Here is a 20,807-nt window from a genome sequence, read left to right as displayed (position 1 = left end):
CCCAGGATATTAGAGAGACAAGGTGGGTGAGAGAATATCTTTTATTGGACCAACTTCTGCTGGTGAGAGAGACGAGCTTTTGAGATACACAGAATGCTTCTCCAGGTCCAGGAAAGGTCCTGAGAGTGTCGTAGCGAAATACAGGTTTCAGAGTAACAGCCGTGTTAGTCTGTATTCGCAAAAAGAAAAGGAGGACTTGTGGCACCTTAGAGACTAACCAATTTATTTGAGCATAAGCTTTCGTGAGCTACAGCTCACTTCATCCAATGCATCCGATGCAGTGAGCTGTAGCTCACGAAAGCTTATGCTCAAATAAATTGGTTAGTCTCTAAGGTGCCACAAGTCCTCCTTTTCTTCTTACAGCTAAATACAAGATCCAACAGATAGTTTAACATGAGTAGTTAGCACATATTCTAAGGGACCATTCAAGGTGAGATGGCCGATTAACACCCTTGTAGTTATAGGACAAAACAAGGAGTTAGTGGGTTACGGATTTTTGTAATAAGCCATAAATCCAGTGTCTTTATTAAGACCAGGTTTTTTAGGATCTTTAGCAAAATTCTGAATTTAAGCTCCCAGGCTCGTCTTTTGAAAGGTTTCCTTAGAGGACCAGGCGTGATAGGTCGGCTATAGAGTGATCACTTCGTGAGAGGTGTTCACCCACAGGTGATACGGTGTTCTTCTCGTTTATCATTTCCCTGTGAAAGTTCATTCAAGAGTGTAGTGTTTGGTTTCACCCACATCACTGTTGTTAGGGCATTCTGTGCACTGAACGAGGTACACCACGTGTTGTGATAGGCATGTGTGGGACCCCTGTGTTAAGCATGTGTGGGGAGTGTTGATTGTCGTAGCAGTGGAGATATCACAACATGTGGTGTCCTTCATCCAGTGCATTAAGTGTTCGATCTGGTATTTAGCTGTGACGCTTTCGGTACCTTTCCTAGACCTGAGGAAGAGCTCTGTGAAACTCAGAAGCTCGTCTCTCTCACCAACAGACGGTCCAATAAAAGATATTACCTCACCCACCTTTCTTCTCCAAACCCTTAGCTAAGGCAGCAGGAATATCACATCACTCCTTTCTGCAATGCAGCTGGATCTCACACCTGGCCTGGATGGCAGATCTGTTGCTAAACGCCAGGTGAAATGAGCCTCTCTTGGCAGTGTACAGCAGAGTGAAAGGCAAGGGGAGACAGGGAAGCAATGCACGCAGAAGAGTGATAGATGGGGAGGGAAGTCAATAGCAGTGCTTGGCAAAATGAGTATGCAGATAAATATATCCCCGTTAACATGGGTCGGGGAACTGTGCTAGGAAGAAGAGGGCCAGATCCTCCACTGGTGTAAACCCGCATAGCTGTGGAAAGTTCAGTGGCGCTTCGCTGATGCCGCTGAGGATCTGGCCACGCCGCTGGACCAAATTCCAAAGAGCAAGGACCAAACGCCAGCAGGTACCTGGCACTGTTCCTCCCGATGTGGCCTGCATGCTGCTTCTGAGCGGCCTTTGCCAAAGGCCGGGTGGATTAATGAGGAAGAGGCGACGAGTGGGAGGATGTCAGATCGGCAGGAGTCACTCAAATATCGGGTAGGCTCGTAGGGAAGGAAAAGAGCAATCTGCTGCTTGGGTTCTGCAGAAGGCCGGAGGGTGAGGGAGACACTGCAGGCACTAAACAGGAGCCTGCAGCCGGTTTAATTTCCCTTCAAGGCCCATAACAGTTTCTCTCAAAGCCAACAAGTCACTGGATAGTAGCATGAATCAACAGTGGAGTGGTGCCCAGTTCGTTCCCTCCGCCCGCTGCCTCTGCTGTGCCCTCAACACCTGCAGAGGTGGCCTCCTACTGTCGGGAAGTTGCTGCAGATGGTCCCTAGAGGCAGCAAGTGCAAATGCCCCACGGGGCCTTTTCCATCCCCGTGTGCACATTGTCCTAGAAGCTCCCCTTGGGCCAGTTTCTAATCTCAATTACATCTGTGTAAATCCAGACTAACTCTGTTCAAGTCAATGGACTTACTCTGGATTTACACCATCACCTCCAGGGAGCTACTCTGGATTTACACAGGTGTAAGTGAAGACAGAATTGATCGCCTGGGTTAAATTTGTCCCTGGTGTCAGTGGATTTATTTATAGCCGGGATAAATTTGGCTCTTAGTGCCTGGTTCCAATCTGACATCTGCAGCTGTGATTGCATGGCCTTTTCTGGCATTCCTCCTGATTTGCACCTCTGTAAGTGAGATGCGAGTCAGGCCCTTTGTCATTAACACAACCCTACCCTGCTGAGTGGAGAAAGGCTCATTGCAACAAGGGGGTCTGCCATCACAGACAGCCACTGAGAGCTAGTTCCCCTTCCAGAACTTGGGGTGAGGGTGGGGGGAGTTCCTCCTAGTCTGAGCATGAACACTGACTTGGTTCTAGTAATAGATAACCCACCATTAGTAAGAAAGGAGTCACTCGCCGTGTGGTTTGTAGCTATGGAGATGGGAAACACGTGGTCCCAGCTGGTCATCTTGTTTGTCCTCCTCAGCCAGTACAAGATTGTTCCCCGATGCTCTGCCCCAGTACCATTTCAGGTGACTCAAATGGTGAGCCATTCCTATTAGATGTGATGGTTATGGTTCCTTATATTGCACTGAACCCAGATATTGTGGCAAGTGCTCACTGTTTGCAAAACTAAACCTGGACTACTAAATCCATGGAGGCAAAGTCCAAGGGGATTTGGTATTTGAAGAGTGAAGGAAATGGCTGGTTGAAATGGATCTCAGTTCTCCAGGTTGCATTTGGAAAGCTACCTCTCTAACAAGGAGAGAGATTGGTGGAGGGACTAGAGTTTCCAAGCGTTCAATTTTCTTTTTGTGAAACTAAATTAAAAAAAAAATAATTTCAAATCAATCAAAACATTTTGTTGCAATACATTTGAAACGGTTGGTTTTGATTTCAACCATTTTTATTTAAATTTTAAAAAGTGAATTTCAAAATGAAAAGCTGTTTTGAATCAAAAATCCAAAAATTTGTAAATTATTTTTGCCAGTTTTTTAAAAGAGAATGTTGTTGAAATATTTCAGTTTAGACGAAACAGCCTTTTCTGGTGGAAAGCAATTCTGATGAACCGTTTTCGACCAGCCCTACCTACGGGGAATATAACCAGAGTCCAGCTAAGTAGGAGATTCAGTCAGCAGGGCTCCTGCAGTCACAGCACAGCATGGGATCTCTCAGGCTTTAGCAAGCCAGAGCCATCTCAGCAACAGCCCTTGTTAATCTGACACAAGAGCTAAAGCTTTTCCACCAGGCGCTGGGGAGAGGTGAGCAGGCAGCCTTCACTCCCAACTTCACCTGCTGTGGCTTTCCATTTGATTAGCCTGTTAAGATGCATAACAAGCATCTGCTGGGCTCGCCAGCAACCAGAGGGCAGCACCCCTGTGACACGGTGAAATGGGAGAGAATTATTGTTCCCTGTAGACAGGAGCCCAGCACTCCCCTGGCTTTGCCACTCACTAGGCTCACTGCACCTTCCCTGTAACATGTGCTCACGGATGTACCAGACACACTGGGTTCTTGCCTTCATTTATCACCCAGGATGGTTTATATATATATATTTTTTTTTAAATGAGGAACTCTGCAGTTGTCATGGAAAAATCCAAGCTCCAAACACCCTTTAACTTTGCATCAATTCAGATCTGGAGCTGAACTGTGGGGCCTGCTGGGAATATGCTGAAAGCAGCAAACCTGCAGGAGCAGGTGGGATAAGGTCACCTCTGTAATGTCTGTGGGACACGTGGGGACCTGGCTCTTTCTGATCTTGCAGTGCAAGGAGGGTAAAAGTCAGGACGTGAGCCACTTTAACTGATGAGACACAGAGCGTGAGCCTGGTCGCTCTGCTAGTTGGAACGTGGTGTGAAGTTAAGGAAGCAAACCCTTGACAGCAGCCTTCCTCCACTGTCAAACTCGTGAGGTGGGCTGCTAATTTCTCCTCTTCCTTGGAGCACTGTAGCCAGCTGCCAGTGTGGTGACACTGGCAGTCTCTTGATCTGCACCTCTGCTAACTCCCTCCTCGGCTAAGCGTGTGCAGCTGTGAATGAAAAAGGAAGAGAGAAAGCAATTCCCCATAACCATCTGGGAAAGGGGCTGTCAGCAGTCTGCTGAGTGCACAGGCATTTCCAGGGCCCTGCCCATCTACAATGAAGATCGGAGATTATTCATTTGCAGCTTTTGCTTATTCCGCAAAACAAGGAGCTAGTCTGACAAAGCTACTTCCAGTCTGTAAGAAATTAATTAAGCTTCCTGGGCACATGTGTGCACTCACATATTGATTGTTTTTTTTTTTTTTTTAAATTTGTTTGCCAAGACAAATTCGCATCACAATCAGCACCCGCAGCTAAGGCCACAGCTCAGCAGCTGTGACTGTTTCTCATTGTTAGACCCAGCAAAGTGATGTCCTAGACTCCAGCTTATTCTGCCGCTGCAGGATACACATAACTCCCAGTGAAGTCAATGAGAGTCACTCCTATCCCATGGGCAGAGAACAGGACCAGGAGATGGAGTCAGCAGGGTTTCCCACTTTTCTCTCCCTCCCACCTTTTTCCTTTCCCTTTGTCAGTCTCCTATAAAGTTGGGCTGGATGAAACAGAGGAGAGTATACGATGGGGAACAGTGTATTGTGCCCAGCTACCATACTGATGGGCACCCTGGAAGTAAATGGATGGATGGTAGGGCCCTACACTGGCATAGATGAAGGGATGATGGATGAGCTAGCCAGGGCCCGATTTAGGGGTAGGTGACTCAGGCGACCACCTGGGGTGCCAGGGTTGGGGGGTGCTGGGCTCGGGGTGCTGTTTTTGTTGTTAGCGACAAAAGGGAAAATAGGATATTTGAAGTAAAATGTTGCAGGTATCCCGTATGCGGCTTCATTTTTCATTAACCTTCTAGAATGTTCTGGACCTTTGTAGAATCCTGTGGAACCTTCCAGACTTTCTGAGAACGACATTTTCCTCAAGTCTTGTAGAATGTTGTCAGCTACGCTCTCGTGGGTATATAAGGGGCAGGGCATCACCAGTCAGTCTCAAATGTCAGGGATAAGTCATGCATGCAGATTGTGCATCAAAGTCATGAAATGGGCTACAAACGCAATAAAAATAAGGTATTCAAAAGTGTAACAAATGCGGGGGGCGGGGGAGAAGGGTGCCGAAGACACTCTTCGCCTGGGGCACCATGTGGTCTAGGGCCGGCCCTGGAGCGAACCTAACACCAGAGGTCTCCCTCCATCACTCATTACTAGGATTGCTCAGCATCAGCAATCACTGAGCCCCGTTTATCCCCTGAGTGTTGCGCTCGCCTGGACAGATATCCCCCTCTACCCGCAGGCATCGACACTTTTTGAATCTCTTGACCGTGGTGAAAGCGGCTCTGACACATCCTTCCACGTACCACGAGCTGCTGCCGCTACAGGGCCTTCTGTCAGGATCCCTGGTCATAGGCCAGCAGATCTAGTGGTTGGAGCAGGAATCAGGGTCAGAATACCAGGACCAAGGGTCAGAACCGGAGTCAGAGAACACAGGAGCAGGGCTGGTTCAGAGGCCATGGTGAGGCTATGGCAGGACTGGAGCAAGGGCAGGTGCGGGGCAGGGTTGAGGCTGGGTGCAGGGCTTGGAACGAGACAGGCACAAGGAGGTGGAGAATCCGCAAGCAGGTGCATGGAGCAGCCAGTCAGCTGCTCCTGCTGCCCGGCTTAAGAGCTGGCCTGCAAGCCTCCTCAGCCAGTCAGGCAGGGTGGTCCATGAGGCACAGCTCCGAGGCCTTACACCTGAGGCTTTCCAAGTCCACTCTTCTGCTACAGACCCCACTGTGCTAAGCATCTTCATAGCTTGTGGGGGTCTGGCTGGCCCCCATTAAACCAGACACCCTGGTCTGTCATTGTGTGATAGCCTGAAGCTTTCTTCCATGCCAGCACCCTCTTCTAAGTACTTGTTACTTATACAGTAGCAGTTGACTTGGTGTTATATAAGGTAGTTGCATTGGGTTGTGTCATCCCCACTGCTTCATGATGCAGCAGGCACAAAAGGAGTAGGAAATCTGCCTGCATGCCCTTTGATTGTCAGAGGGAGGGTAGAGGCATCAACACGGCATTGCCCTCTCACCTGAGCTTGTGGAAACTCCAACATGAAGAAACACAGCTTCCGTATCTTAGTGCATCTCCTTGGAGCAGCATGCCCTTGCCTTTTTCACAAGGGAGAAGCAATGAGACATGTAACGCAGTTATATTATTCAGCCCTAGGTAGCTCTGTGTGCTGCATAGAGTTCCAGGCAGGCTGTGTTCCCAGGTAAAAAAATGAAACAAAGCTGGAACTCAAGTTGTGTGTAAGTCTGCTTACTTGTGACTGTGCTTGTAGCTGTTTCTTTAGGGTTAGGGGCCTAGGGTCCCAGTTAGGGGCTCCCCTCTAAGAAGGTCTGTGATTAACTATATTTTAACGGAAGGGGAACACAGGACTCTGTGTACTTACCATGGATCATACTATGCTAAGATGCCACTGTCACGTCATGCTTACCATGGATTAAACTAGTTAGCAGTGACTGGTGAAGTAAAACCATTCTATACAAGGGGTGCCTGGCAGAGGGACCTCTTGTTCTAAAAACAGTAGCAGAGTGTGTCTCTACTAACCTGACTCCCACCACCCACAGGCGAAGTGTATAAATCCCAATTAGGGGACAGGCTTCTTTGGAAGCCTGAGCGAAAGGCTGAATTTAAAGGGCCCACAGCTGGAGCTGAAGACAAACAGGTATATTGGACTTTTGTTACCCTGGAAAGGGTTAATTTTTGACTGTGACACCCAGCTGGAGGGTTAAGCACTGAAGACCTGTCAGCAGGAGGAGCTCAGGGGGTGAGTGCTCCCTCATTACAAGCCCCGAGCAGGAATTCAGGCTGCCTCAGCTGGAATTCTACCCAGGGGTTCCATCTGCAAGGTGGCCCCTCAACACCTGGTCCAGTGATCAGGGCAGAATCTTGTCCTTAAATAAGTGGCATTTAACTGACACTAATTAGGGACACTGAATGCAGCGATTAGTAAATATGAACATATTTAAACTATTGGGGCCAGATCTGCAAATGGTGTAAATTAGAGTCGCTCCACTGAAATCAGTGGAGCTACACTGATTTACACCAGGTGAAGATCTGACCTGAAAAGCACAAAATATTCTACGGGCAAGATTTCTGTGATTGGCACCCTCAGGATGTGGATAAAGATTTCCTGTGGCCTCATGCCCAGGGGTTCTGAGCAGCTCTGTGGAGCAGGTCCAGAGTGAGTGGAAACCTGTTTTTCAGGGCTTGAGGCTTGGACAGGCAAATTTCCCCAGCCAGCAGAGATAAAACTTTTAAAAAACCCACTCTTTTGAATTAGAAAGTGCGGTCAGGGGAAATGCAAGAGCTGTGATGATAATTGCAAAAGGTCCCACCAGATTCCCTTTCCCATCTAGTCATGGCTCTCCATACTGTGAAAGTGAAAATGCTCAGAATAAGAAAGGGGGAAGAGAGGTAGGAGGTGAAACTTGGGACACAGAGGACATTAATTCCTCTAATAGTGCCATGATGTACAGAAGGCAGCATCCTACCTCTCATTTCAATGTGGCACTTTCAAATGTGCATCCGAGACAGCCACTGGGATATGATTAGATTGCAGAGTGGACTATTAAATTTCCCATTCTCTATGCACCGTACAATTGACAGAGGGAACACATAAGTCACACTGCGGGCTTTTCCCCTGCCTCTCTCTTTGGAAATGGCTTTCCAGCCTAGACAGATAGTGTTTAAAGAGCCAGTTAAGAGGGATGGTCTGCCTCTTGGTAACAGCATAGATGATGTACAAAAAGCATGAGCTAGGTTTGAGGCAGAAGAAGATAAGCCCCATCACCGTCTACAGTTGAGGGGCCAGCTTTGCTGTGATTTCCCCCCAAGAGCAGCTGGCCCACACCCAACTTTCTCAGCCCTGCCAAGAAGGTCATTGTCTTTACACTCTTGGCTTGGTTGTCTGCTAAAAGACTGGTGCGGCAGAGCTGGGAATTGCTGGTGCAGGGTTAAAAAAAAAATCCCTGGTGGTTTTCTGAGCAGTGCAAATCATTAAGTGCCCAATTAATGCTGTGTTAGGGTATGTCTGCACGGCGAGTGAAAGGTGTGATCGTGTCCTGGGGTAAGCACACCTATGCTAGTTTAAATCTAGCGAGCACAGGTGATAATAGCAGTGTAGGTGGGCTGGCGTGGCTTCTGCGTGGGCTAACAGCCAGAGTACAGGCCCTCCAGGGACCCTGGGTTGGTCCTCTGAAACTTGGGCCACCACATCTATATGGCTATCGTTACCCATGCTAGCTAGATTAAAGCTAGCTTGGGTATGACTACCCCTTGCTACAGTTACACCTTCCCTTGCAGTGTAGATGTACCTGGAGCGGTAGGTCTGAAGGGAAGCCTGGGAGCAGCAGTCCAAGAGCTGGAGCAGAGCTTTCCCTGGATATTATACCGGCTGTTGGGCGTCTTCTAGGAGGCAAGGGTGCTGCTAAAGTGGTGGTGATGGAGAAGGCTGCTCATGAGGAGTGGGACTTGCTGCTAGGGAACTTTAAGTCCAGTAACGCTGTATCTGTCTGACAGGGCTGTCAGAATGCCGTCAGTTATCAAAGACCTGGCCCAGTTGTCATGACAATCCCATCCTCTTGTACCGATCTCCCAGAGGGTCCTCTACTTCAAAATCGGATGCTGCAGAGAGATGCTCTGCTGCTGTCCCAAGGTCTCTAGACAAGGACTGATTACTCTAGAAGCAGTGACTGAGAATAGCCATTGTCAGAGTTGGTCGAACAGCCACTGGTTGGATGGGTTAATCTCCAGATGCAAATCAACAGAACAAAGTGGTATTGGTCATTTTTGGCTTAATGAACATGGTCAGTTGCATCTAGTATTCTTCTTGTCCCTCCGTCCCCCCACTTCCCCCCCCCCCCGTTCACACTGAGCAGGGGAGACAGGACTGCAAGCACAAAAACTCTCCTTTTTTTTGTTATCTAACCTTGAGGGGGGGGAGCATCTGTGCTGTGAATGGGCAGCCCAAGGTGTTTGTTTTACAGCACAGATGGACCTGAATTAGTAGAAGGTAAAGATTTATCCTAATTTCTCTCTCCTATTTAATTCTGCCATGCAATATCAGCCAGAGCAGGAGTCAGTGAGACGTCAAGCAAAGGAAATCAAGACAAGTCCATCCCGCTTTGTGGTTAAGGTTCTCTGTAAAACCTCCATAAGTCCTCATCCACTGGTAGCTCTTAAATCCAGAGTTACCAATGGCCTTCACTTCATCCTTACAGTGGGACATCATTAAACATCAACGGTCCGAATAGCTTCAATCCTCAAAAGCAGATGAAATATAAGCCAACACCTGCACTGAATCAGAGAGATCTATAGTTCCTAGAATACCACTGGACAAATATACAGATACCAACTCTGATTGGTCCGATACGGTTTGCCACAATCCCTTGAAATCCCATGGCCCAGCTACCCTGCTAGTGGTTTGTACACAAAGCTCTCCCTGAGCAGTCAGTGGCTATCATAGTCTGGTGAGTTAGCACTCAGAGCTTTTAGCTCTGAAAGGGAGATGCCACAAGGGGCTTCTGCTAACTATCTCGTGTTGCACTGGTAGGTGGTTGGTGGTCTTCTAACCCTACATTATGGAACTGCGAAGAGGGGCATGTTGGTCATTCCTCATCTCCTCTCTTGGGTCAAAGGGTGCTGGGAACTCTGCTCATTCTCTCACTAATGTCCAGCTCTATGGATTGTCTCTGTGTGTTATAGATCCTGTATGGTACGTTACAGGTGCCCCAGATGTCATTTTCAACACTCTATCTGAAATAAATGAGGTTTCGCTAAATGATTATTGTTTGGCTTCTATCTGCGGGGCTAGGTTCTCGTGTGTGTTGGAGGGTATCGAAGCCATGGGATGCCCTCTTCCCTCCCTGCCCATGTCACCTGCTCACTCTGAGAGATCGTCAGGTAGCCAGCATCCCGTCCTGAGCAGTGACCTAGTTAAAATGCAGGTGACGGGGGTCATTCATTTTCATTAGTGTTGTGTGAGTGATGGAGGGAATATGCAGGCCTGTCTCTTCCTCTCTACTGCACTCCCATCTCGTATCCCGTGGGATGCTTCTTCTTGTCTTCCTGACGCCCTTCCTGTGGGGTAGGTATTGAAAGGCGACGCAGGCATTTGGGCCACGATCTTGGTCTGTTAGGTCTTTGCTGCAAAGGGGCAGTTTGAGCTTTGGATGGTAGGCAGGGATTATAAGGAACAACTTGTTGGGCAACTCCAGTCAGTGTCCTCACCGGGCTCATTCTCTGCTCCCCTCTGCCTCCACTAATGCAGGCTGGCAGAGGCCAGTGAGAAAGGGGAAAGCCTGGGTGGGTTTTCTCTTGTTTTCCAAAGCATGCTGTCACCCCCACCGGATCCCCGTCTCCTGCCTCCCTCGCTATAACCGTCGGGGTTGCCGCGCCAGATTCTGACACCGTGGCCTCACCTTCTGCTCTGAACCCGACAGGTGACCCTGCGGCAGAGGAGTGGTCCCCGTGGAGCGTGTGTTCGACCACCTGCGGGGAGGGCTGGCAGACCAGAACCAGGTTCTGCGTGTCGTCTTCCTACAGTACTCAGTGCAGCGGGCCTCTCCGGGAGCAGAGACCGTGTAACAACTCCGCCGTCTGCCCAGGTGCGCTACCAACTCCGCGGGCACAAACTGCGGGGAAGGAGGAGGCGCGCGGGATCTGGGGTCCCGACACTGCGCTTACGAAATGTTCCCCGCATTACCAGGAACTGCTCTGCTGTCCAAATCAGAATGGCAATGAGCATTCCCAAGCTCAGGATCCAAGACCCTGAGTTTGCAGCCTTATGCAATCTCTGTCTCCCAAGCAGCCATGCTGCTCTCATGTAGCCAAGTCAGGTTTCAGAAACCAATTTGTAATGGAGAAACTGCCGGTCTCCTGTGCTCACCCACTCTGCCTGCTCCCACATCCCCTACTTCCCAGCATTGCCTTCTACTCATATCATAGAATCATAGAATATCAGGGTTGGAAGAAACCTCACGAGGTCATAGCTCTATAATATAATAGATTATATTATAATCTATGCCTAGATTATAATAGCTCTATAATATAATAGATTATATTGCTCTACAACTGAGCAGTACTGGGAAGCCTAAAATTGCTATCCTGATTTATAACCCAAATGGCTGCTAGGACAAACTTTCAAATTCCTGAAAGAAAAGGAGGACTTGTGGCACCTTAGAGACTAACAAATTTATTTGAGCACAAGCTTTCGTGAGCTACAGCTCACTTCATTGGATGCAAATTCCTGGATGCTGTCCAAACTGAACTGCTGTACAGACCTGTGTGGAGGATGAAAAGTCTGTTACGTAAAGGTTTTCGAGATTTTGAAATCTGTCGTTGTTCCTATTTGGAATGGAACCCAAAAATTGTCCATGAAAGAAAATTCTGAAAAAAATAATGAGTTTTGGATGTGTGAAAACATTTGGGTTTGATTTTACTTTTTAAAATTTTATATTATATTATATTATATTATATTATATTATATTATATTATATTATATTATATTATATATTTTTTTCAAAACCAGAAAGTCATTCCAAAGTGAAAAAATTGAAAGGTTTCATTCAGAAAATGGAAATGGGATGTTTGAACAGTTTCCGAATTTGTTTTTTGTTCTGAAGCAAAATTGATCTGATTTTGCAAAGTGTTTTGGCTTCCATTGAGCTACATTTTCCAATGGAAAATGGTTTTGTCAAAGTGTTTCTGATCAGCTCCATGCTGCACCGTGTGGTGTCTAATTCTAGCAGTTACCAGGGGTAACTCGTCAGTGCTGGTACAGCCGTACACCGGAGTTTTGCAAGCCCATCTCGATATTCCAAGTCTCTTTAGCACTGCCTGTGACGGGGTCACCACTGAATGATGCATTAGCACTTAGAGTATGCCTCCTGACATTGCTACAACTTTCTAAAAGGCTGTTGCCTTGTGGAGGTTTAGAAATAAAAGAGGAAGCATTGGGTAAAGTCGCATGAGCAGAGGTGTTGCATTTAGTGCCTTTGACATTGGAGCTGTCCAGACGTCACCAGGGTTTTCTCTTTCTGAAAGTGTATTTCTGCTGCTCAAAAAGGCCTTTTCCCTCCAGCACAAAAATGTGAAGGGGTGGGGATGGTCAGTGAAAAGCGCGTCAGGATTTTTCACGTTTGTGAAACTAGTGAAGAGCCATTGGTGGCAGTTCATGAAATGTTCCACGCAGTTCTCCTCTGCACGTTCCTGGCTGATTTGTTTTGGTCCTTCCCACGCTGGTTTCTAATGGGTTTCTTACTAGGGGCAAGATACCATGTTCCATGTAATGATTCTTTAGCTAACTAAGACTCCCCGGGAAGGGTTGTTTATTCCCTCTGCTTTGATTTCAGTGCACGGCACTTGGGACGAGTGGTCTCCGTGGAGTCTGTGCTCCTCAACATGTGGGCGGGGTTACAGGGATCGAACCCGCACCTGCAAACCCCCTCAGTTTGGTGGAAACCCCTGCGAGGGACCTGAAAAACAAACTAAGTTCTGCAACATTGCACTTTGCCCAGGTAAGGCGGTAAAAAACAGAGCATTCCCTCCAGAGGCTCTCAGCCCCATTCCTGGTGGACAGCTCTCTACATCACCCAAAACCATCAAAAAGGTTGGCAGTAACTGGCTCCATAGTTGGTCCTATCAGCAGAGAGGGCATGCAGATTAAGATACTCTTGAAGTGGCTTCTCTAGGGCAGATATGAAGGATAGTGGAGGGCAGTGGAGAGAACGCTTGTACTGCTGCTGCTTCTCCTCACAGCTAGAGGACTTTGGTCTCCAGAGATGTCCATCTGGAAACGTGTCCAGTACCAACTGCAATCTTAGGGTCAGAAATCCCATTCCCAGTAAGTAACCTGGGGCAAACAACATGAAGTAGAACAGGGTTAGTTCTAGTGTCTTACTGCTGAGATTCTGTTATCCTCTCATACACTATTCCACATGGTAAGTTGGGAGCTACTTTGCCAGGTTAGCATTTGAGCTGTGAGGAACTTAGCAGCTTTACAGTGGCTCATGTGAATGCCCCCCATCACCTTCCAGATGTTACTTCTCAAAGATTTGCACTCTACTGAGTTTTGCTTTGAGTTTAAAGTTGGAAAGAACCCAGAACCTCCAAGCGAATCTCAGAGAAGTGGCTGATTTATTTATTTTTTTGGTCATATAAAAATAGTTGTACTTGGCACAGCTTCCATTCTCAAAACCATAAATCAGCCCTGCGCGTGTCCCAAAACGTAGCCCATGTTAGGGGGCTTATTCCTTCACCCACTTACCTCCCTGGTCCTTCTCACATGAACAGAGAGCAACAATACCCGAAGTCCAAAGGTGCAAACAATTCGATGTTTATTGGGGTGAACTTCCAGCAAGCATGATTCCAGTTTCCTTCCTTAGTGTCCCCCTTCCCAGCTCTGACACCACAGAGCCTTACACCTGTGTCCCTGTTCCCATTCCTGCCCTTAGCCAAACATGATTCCAATTTCCTTACTCCCATTCCTTGTTCCCATTTCCCCCTTTAGCAAAACATGATTCCAATTTCCCCACTCCTATTCCCTGTTCCCATCTCCCCCACCCACACACCCACCCCTTCACTTCCTGATTGACTGCAGACTATATCGTAAAACTTGAGTTCTGCTTAGCTATACCTTAACCAATCATTTTCCTGAAATTTAACTAACCAATCCTAACATATTGTAACATGATTATGTAACCAATTATATCCCACCACCTTAATTAGTTTACACCCAGCAAAATTAATTATACAGCAGACAGGAACAATCACAGAACCAGACAGAGATTATACAGACAAACAACAGCAAAGTGGGAACTATAATGACAAGACAATACAGAAGTGAGGATTTCACATCCCAGCTATTGATAAGTGAGTTCTTGCCAGACAGGATGCTATCAAACTAAGTTTCCTTTTACATCTTTGAGGCACTTCCCTTCTCTGGAGGCGATAGGCACTATCAGGACAGGATTGTATCCTAACAGCCCAAGAGCACCTTCTTTCAATGTGACTAGGTTGGAATGTGAGGAGGTGACCGGTCGCTTCCCAGCTTATGGCTGCCTCTGCTGCTTAGCCAAAGGCCTGAGCCTAAGAACAGGGCCTCAGACTGTCACAGTAAGAGAAGGCCCTTACACCAGCAGACAGTGATTTTGATTCTTTTATATCTCTATAACTAGCCAAGTGATAAGAATACACCTAAATTCTTAAAATATAGGCCTTTGCAGACAGGCCTGAATATCTATATCCTAACAGCCCATGTTAGCTTAGAGGTTTGCAAGTCCTGAGGAAGCTTCTGAGTAACACAGTCCAAATGTTGGATCTGTAACCAACCCTCCCAAAATAGGGCTGGTTGAAATTTTTCAAATTTTGACAAAAATCGTCTTCAAAATTTAATATTTCCATATGGGGGGAGGGAAGTGTATGTGTGTGGGTGAGAATTTTGTGAAATTTCTCCCCACATTTGCTGTCACATTTTGCTACCCAGTTCCCAAATTAGGTAACTATCCTTGGATTTCTGGCTTTGTTCCTAAAGTCTCTGCTTGGAATTAGAACTTCGCAGAGACCAAGTTGGCTCTCCCATAAAGAGACAAATTGAGGAGGTCAGAGCTGGCAATGCTAGGGGAATAAAGCATATCCCTAGTTAACATTGATACATAATTAATGGCTCTGACAAAAATAAATACATATACTGTTGCAAATAAAATAGCAATGCAAATAAAGGCAGCCCAATTGAAACCTTTCAGCTTTAATTAATCCACAAAGGTAATCATTGGCTCTTCTGTGCCAAACGAGGGCTGCATTGGAGGACTCATTGAAACACAACAATGGGAGCTAGTCAGTGCTTTATACACTTGACAGTCATATCAGTTATTACTGCCCTACTCCGAGGATTCATCACTGCACATGGTTACAATGCTCTGCTAATGGCACAATGACACTTTATTCTGTGGGGTCGGTGGCACAGAGTGACCCCTGCGCCACTTTGGAAGGAGAGGAGAGGACAAGCAAATTATCTACGTAGACTCTAGAAGATGAACTTCTAATGAGATACACTGTTATTTGCTTTTCATAAGCTCTGGCTGTTTGCGGTCTCAGCTGCCAGCTACCGAGCACCCTCAGCTCCCAGTGATGTCAATGGGAATGATGGGTTCTCAGCACCTTACAGGATTGGGGCCCTTTATGATTGGAGCTATGAGGAGGGATGTAACCTGGAACCACAGCCAGCTTTGCTGGCTTAATTTCCTAAACTACTGAAAATACAATACATGAATAATCCAAACACATGACCATCCTGTCTCTGTATAATATGACCTTATCCCTCTCCCACGATTTCATTGGTAGGTGCCAAAGGCAGATCCCTATAGACATGTTCCCATTTTATCTCCCTTACACCAAAAACGCTACATTCCTCTGTGACAAGAACAGCCCCTAGCCTTGCAGTGTGCCGTGGTACTATAGCAAAGGGGGCTATTGTGGTAATTGCTGCAATATATTTCTTATTTGGACTGTAAGAGACATGGGACCAGATCCTCAGCTGGTGTGAATCATAGCTCCGTTGAGTTAGGAACAGCTCCACAATTATTATGACTGTTATTCGGCCAGTTCCTGGGAGGAATTGCCTCATTGACTCCAGTGGGGTTTGCAGATGGTGAGCATCTCTTAGTATTCACTACTTGGTATTAATATGCATTTATGTAATGCCATGAACATAGGTGTGTCAAAGCCTTTATTCTGGAGTGGCTAAAGCCGGGCCCCTAAATCCATAAATAGGTACTGAACTAAGTTGCCTGATGCTCTGATCTGCTGAGCCCTGCAACTCCCATCGACTTTAAAATTGTACGTTTTGGCTATGATACGTTTTCTTTCATGTGCACAAACAAAAAGCAATGAGACCCTGAGACTAATTTGGTGCCTTTTGAGAGCTTGTAAATTACAAAAGGAACCAGATGTCAAATAGTTTTTAAAAAATCAATTTGCGCTTGGGACTGATGAGCCAGAGAGAAAAAGTTTTAATTCGTTAGAGAGCTGAAATCTCCAAGAAATGGGGTTCAGAAGAGAATAAGAACCTTAATAATAGGGATACCACTGAGCCTTGCTTGTTCTCAGCCAGAGAGATAACAACCGCCATTGCTAATGAGGTAAAGCAGGAATGGTAGAAGAGTTAGATGAAATATCTGTTGATTGGGGCTAATTAGAGTAGGACTGCCAGTCTGGGGAATGCTTTAAAATATATCATGCTAATAAAATCCATTCATGTTTCATTCCTAACCTGTGCTTTTCGTAATTTTCCTTTGCTGTTTTTTGCTCATTAATTATCCAAGATGTTTCCGTTCAGAGACACGCGAAGCCTGTCAATGCTAATTCAGCAACAAGAGAAGGGCATTGATACATATATATAAACATACTCATGGATCTTTATTAATTTCCACTCATGCTAGAGGGTATGTCCTGATACACGGAGTGAATTCCATTGAATAATAGTGAGTTCCTGTAAAAAGATTCTCTCTGAAAGACAGATGGAGTTTTAAGGTTCATCCATCCATCTTTCTTTCCTTCCACACATGCTACTTTGAACTAGACCGGGTCAAAATTTTTCCAAGTTTTCCATTTTTCAATTGGAACATGCTGATTTGGCAAAATTGAAATCTTCCACAGGAACATATTGGTTTTGATTAAATGTTTTGATGAAAAATTATTGGAACAATTTATCTCAATTGGGTCAAAATAGCTGGGTATTTTTTACTTTATCATTTTGATTGTTACGTTATATTTATATTATCATTTTTAATATTACTATGAAAGTCAAAAAGTTTGGATTATTGTATGCCATGTTATAATATCACATGTCATGTCATGTGATACTGTCATAGCCTGTGTTCCTAAGGTTCCAGATGAATTGGTATTGCAACCCTTGGTTGGGCAGAGTTTGAGCTCTCCTTCTCTGGGGTACCTGTCTACATCTCTTTGTCAGTCCATGCAGGGTGGCTCTCTCTGCTTTGGAGCACTGCATTGTGTCCAGTGCAACAGAACCTTCGCTTCACTGGCCTGGTCTTGCGGAACAGGCCTCACTCCTGGTGAAAGGGATTTTCACATTCTCTGTCTCTTTTTCTCCCTTTGGGCCACTCAGTGGACGGGAACTGGAATGAGTGGTCGAGCTGGAGTCCCTGTTCTACAACCTGCTCCAACGGCACCCAGCAGCGAACGCGGGAGTGCAACGGACCTTCCTATGGGGGAGCAGAGTGCCAGGGGCACTGGGTGGAGACCAGAGATTGCTTCCTACGGCAATGTCCAGGTCAGTGGCAAATGACCTGGTAACATTTTCAAAAGTACCTAAGTCCCATTTCTCAAATGACTTAGGAACTGAAATCGCATTGAAAGTCAATGGGACTTAGACTCCTCGGTGACTTTGGTGCTTTTGAAAAAATTACCCCCCCTTATCCATTAAATCTCTTCTATGGAATTCTTTCTATGTCTCTATGGTATTTTCACACTCCTCCTATTTTATATTAGTTGTTTCCTTGTCCAATTTATGGTTGAAACTGACATAGTATTCACACGTTTGAACCTTCACCGTGACTAGGCTGTGAGGCTGGTTGGGGAGCAAGATCCGTGGCTTCTAGGTCATTGTGACCAGCCCTTCATAGTTAGGTATAACCACCCTGATTTTATGTCATGGGGGATAGGACCTAGGACAGGCCATTTCAGAAAGGAACATAAACCAGAATGGAAGCACATGTCGGAGAAGCTTGATACCAGTGGGTCTCAGTCATCTGTCTTACCCTGACTCTCTGGAGTCGGCTGTTTTCGGTCTGGGTACGCTTCGCTGCTCTCTGAGGGAATGGGCTTTGTGCAGGCTACTAAGAAGGGCTTGTGGGATAGCAGAGAACATAAGAACATAAGAGCCACCATACTGGGTAAAACCAAAGGTCCATCTAGCCCAGAATCCTGTCTTCTGACAGTGGCCAATGCCAGGTGCCCCAGAGGGAATGAACAGAACAGGGAATCGTCAAGTGATCCATCCCTGGTCGCCCATTCCCAGCTTCTGGCAAAAGAGAATTCAGCTGCCTGGCTTCCACATCACTAAAGGTTCAAAGTCACCCTTTAGATAGGTGGGCTTAACTGAGGGCTTTGCAGGGGTGCTGTTCCTCAGAGAATATCAGAAGGTCCTTGGGGGACTACTTTCTCTAGCAGCAGAACACCACAATCACAAAGCAGAGCTTAGGCAGGGCATTGTCCTTTCCTACACTGAGACCAATAGGCCCTGCTATCTTTTTTTAGTCGCTGAGCTTCTGTTATCATAGTTGTTGTTAGAGTGTCATGGGGACACGGCCCAAAGTGCAAGCGCAGTTGACATTGGTGTAGAAAGGGCTAGAGGCTGTGGCACAGCATATGCTTTGTGATAATGGTGTTCTTCCACAGTTAAGGAAAGAAGAAAAGTAATCCCTCACCTCCCAGGATCCTGTTAAATTAGGCCTCCTAAATGATTTGCTAAAATGTGATTAAAATGAGGATTCAGGACTCCTAGGTCCTAGTTCTCATTCTGTTACTGAGCTGCGGCATGGCCACAGACAACGCACTATTCCCCATCTGTGACATGAAGAGGATATTTCCCTACCTGACAGCCGCGTTGGGAGGATTAATTAGCAGTTGTACTGTGCTTTGAAGATGTTAAATGTCATTATTAATAGTAAGAAGTGAACTACGAAGCAGCATGTCCACAGAGCGCGCAGAGGCACTCAGAGAAGTTACAATGGAACTAGACAACCTTACAGTCCATTTCTCAGAGCGCTTGCAAATCCCATTTCCAAGGCATGTGAACCAACCATACGCACTGAGAAAAGACAGTTAAACTGCAGCCAAAATCTTTTACATGCGAGGCCCAGAATGTAAAAACAGGTGACTTGTTCCAGGAAGGAATGTGGCCAATTTAAGTTCTTGAGGGTTTATGCTGCACTTACATGGTGAGTAGGCCTTGAGGTAGCTTCTTGCACAAGAGCGAATTTCACTCAAAATGAAACCCAAAGTGGGCAATAACACAACAGCTGGAGGAGGGCTTCTTGGCTGTATCTGTGTGGTTTCTCTGCTTCTCTAAATCTGCTTTGTTGGTACCTCCTCACCTCCTAAGCTGATGAAGGGAATCTTTGTCTGTCTGCTTGTGAAATGGTCATTGTACTGCACTGAAGCTGTAGACTTCGGTTATTAAATGGTAATATAAGTGCATGCAGTGTTGGGGTAGCTGTGTTGGCCCCAGGATATGAGAGAGACAAGAGGGATGAGGTAGGATCTTTTATTGGACCAACTTCTGTTGGTGAAAAACAGAAGAGTCAAGGTTTTGAGCTTACCCAGAGGCCTTGTAAGAGCTGATCTCTTTCACCAACAGAAATATCTCCATAAAAGATATTACCTCACCCACCTTGTCTCTCTAATATAAATGGCAGACAGTCCCTGTCCCTGTCTATATTCAGAGCTTCCACAGCCAGACCCCAAAATCTTAGCCCAGGGTGAGATGAGTCAGGAAGCCTGGATGTCTCAGGTAACTGGAAATAGAAACATAAGGACAGCCACACTGGGTCAGACCAATGGTCCATCTACCCCAGTATCCTGTCTTCCGACAGTGGCTGGTGATAGATGCTTCAGAGAGAATGAACAGAACAGAGCAATTTATTGAGTGATCCATCCCATGTCATTCAGTCCCAGCTTCTGGCAGTCAGAGGCTTTAGGGTACCCAGAGCATGGGTTACGTCTCTGACCATCTTGGCTTATAGCCATTGATGGACCTATCCTCCATGAACTTATCTAATTCTTTTTTGAACCCAGTTATACTTTTGACCTTCACAACATCCCCTGGCAAAGAGTTCCACAGTTTGACTGTGCGTTGTGTGAAGAAGTACTTCCTTCTGTTTGTTTTAAACCTGCTGCCTGTTAATGTCATCGGGTGACCCTGATTTCCGTGTTACCTAAAGGAGTAAATAACGCTTCTCTAGTTGCTGTCTCGACACCACTCATGATTTTATCGACCTCTCTCATATCCCCTCTTAGTCGTCTCTTTTCCACGCTGAACAGTCCCAGTCTTTGTAATCTCTCGTCATGCAGAAGCTGTTCCAGACCCCAAATCTCTTTTGTTGCCCTTCTCTGTACTTTTTCCAATTCTCATATATCTTTTTTTTTGTGATGGGTCAACCAGACCTGCCTGCAGGATTTAAGGTGTGGGTGTACCTTGGCTTTATACAGTGGCATTATGATATTTTCTGTCTTATTATCTATCCCTTTCCTAATGGTTCCTAACGTGCTGTTAGCCTTTTTGACCGCCACTTCACATTGAACAGATGAAAAATGGGATAGGGGATAAGTGAATTAATGCTGCTTTTCGGTAGTTGATTTGAACTGAGCTGATCGCCTGAGCCTGGTTCCTACCAGACAAGTGTCTGTAGGGAGACCCCTGAATGTCACCCTTAGTAGCAGTTTCAGGAGAGAATCCAAGGAGTGATTGGGCCTGGAGACTGCACTGTCCTAGGGTCCTTCCAGGCTGGGGCTGAGGTAGGAAGACGAGACATAAGGAGAAGCCTGCACTGGAGCAGAACATCTTGTAGTGTTTACTTTGGGCATAAGCCTACGATTTCAGGGTATGTCTAGACGGGGAGTTAGTGCACAGCAAGCTGGGGTGCAAATTCTTAGTGCACGAATGTGGCACATATTACCTGGCAGTGTGCC

At 46.3% G+C, this 20,807-nt stretch overlaps 1 protein-coding gene across 4 annotated transcripts in view; it reads left to right on the top strand.

Moving 5' to 3' along the window:
• The window catches only part of ADGRB1 (adhesion G protein-coupled receptor B1), a 376,148-nt gene that overhangs the window by 186,551 nt on the left and 168,790 nt on the right, over positions 1-20,807 (top strand). For all 4 annotated transcript variants that reach the window (XM_084620795.1, XM_084620798.1, XM_084620797.1 and 1 more), the window contains exons 5-7: positions 10,538-10,702; positions 12,449-12,613; positions 17,224-17,388. In XM_084620795.1, coding sequence (XP_084476921.1) covers positions 10,538-10,702; positions 12,449-12,613; positions 17,224-17,388 — 495 coding nt within the window. The remainder of the gene's footprint in view (positions 1-10,537; positions 10,703-12,448; positions 12,614-17,223; positions 17,389-20,807) is intronic.

The sequence above is a fragment of the Lepidochelys olivacea genome, assembly GCF_965140295.1.
Source record: "Lepidochelys olivacea isolate rLepOli2 genome assembly, chromosome: 2".
NCBI classification, from domain to species: domain Eukaryota; kingdom Metazoa; phylum Chordata; order Testudines; family Cheloniidae; genus Lepidochelys; species Lepidochelys olivacea.
This window is presented reverse-complemented; position numbering and strand designations above follow the sequence as displayed.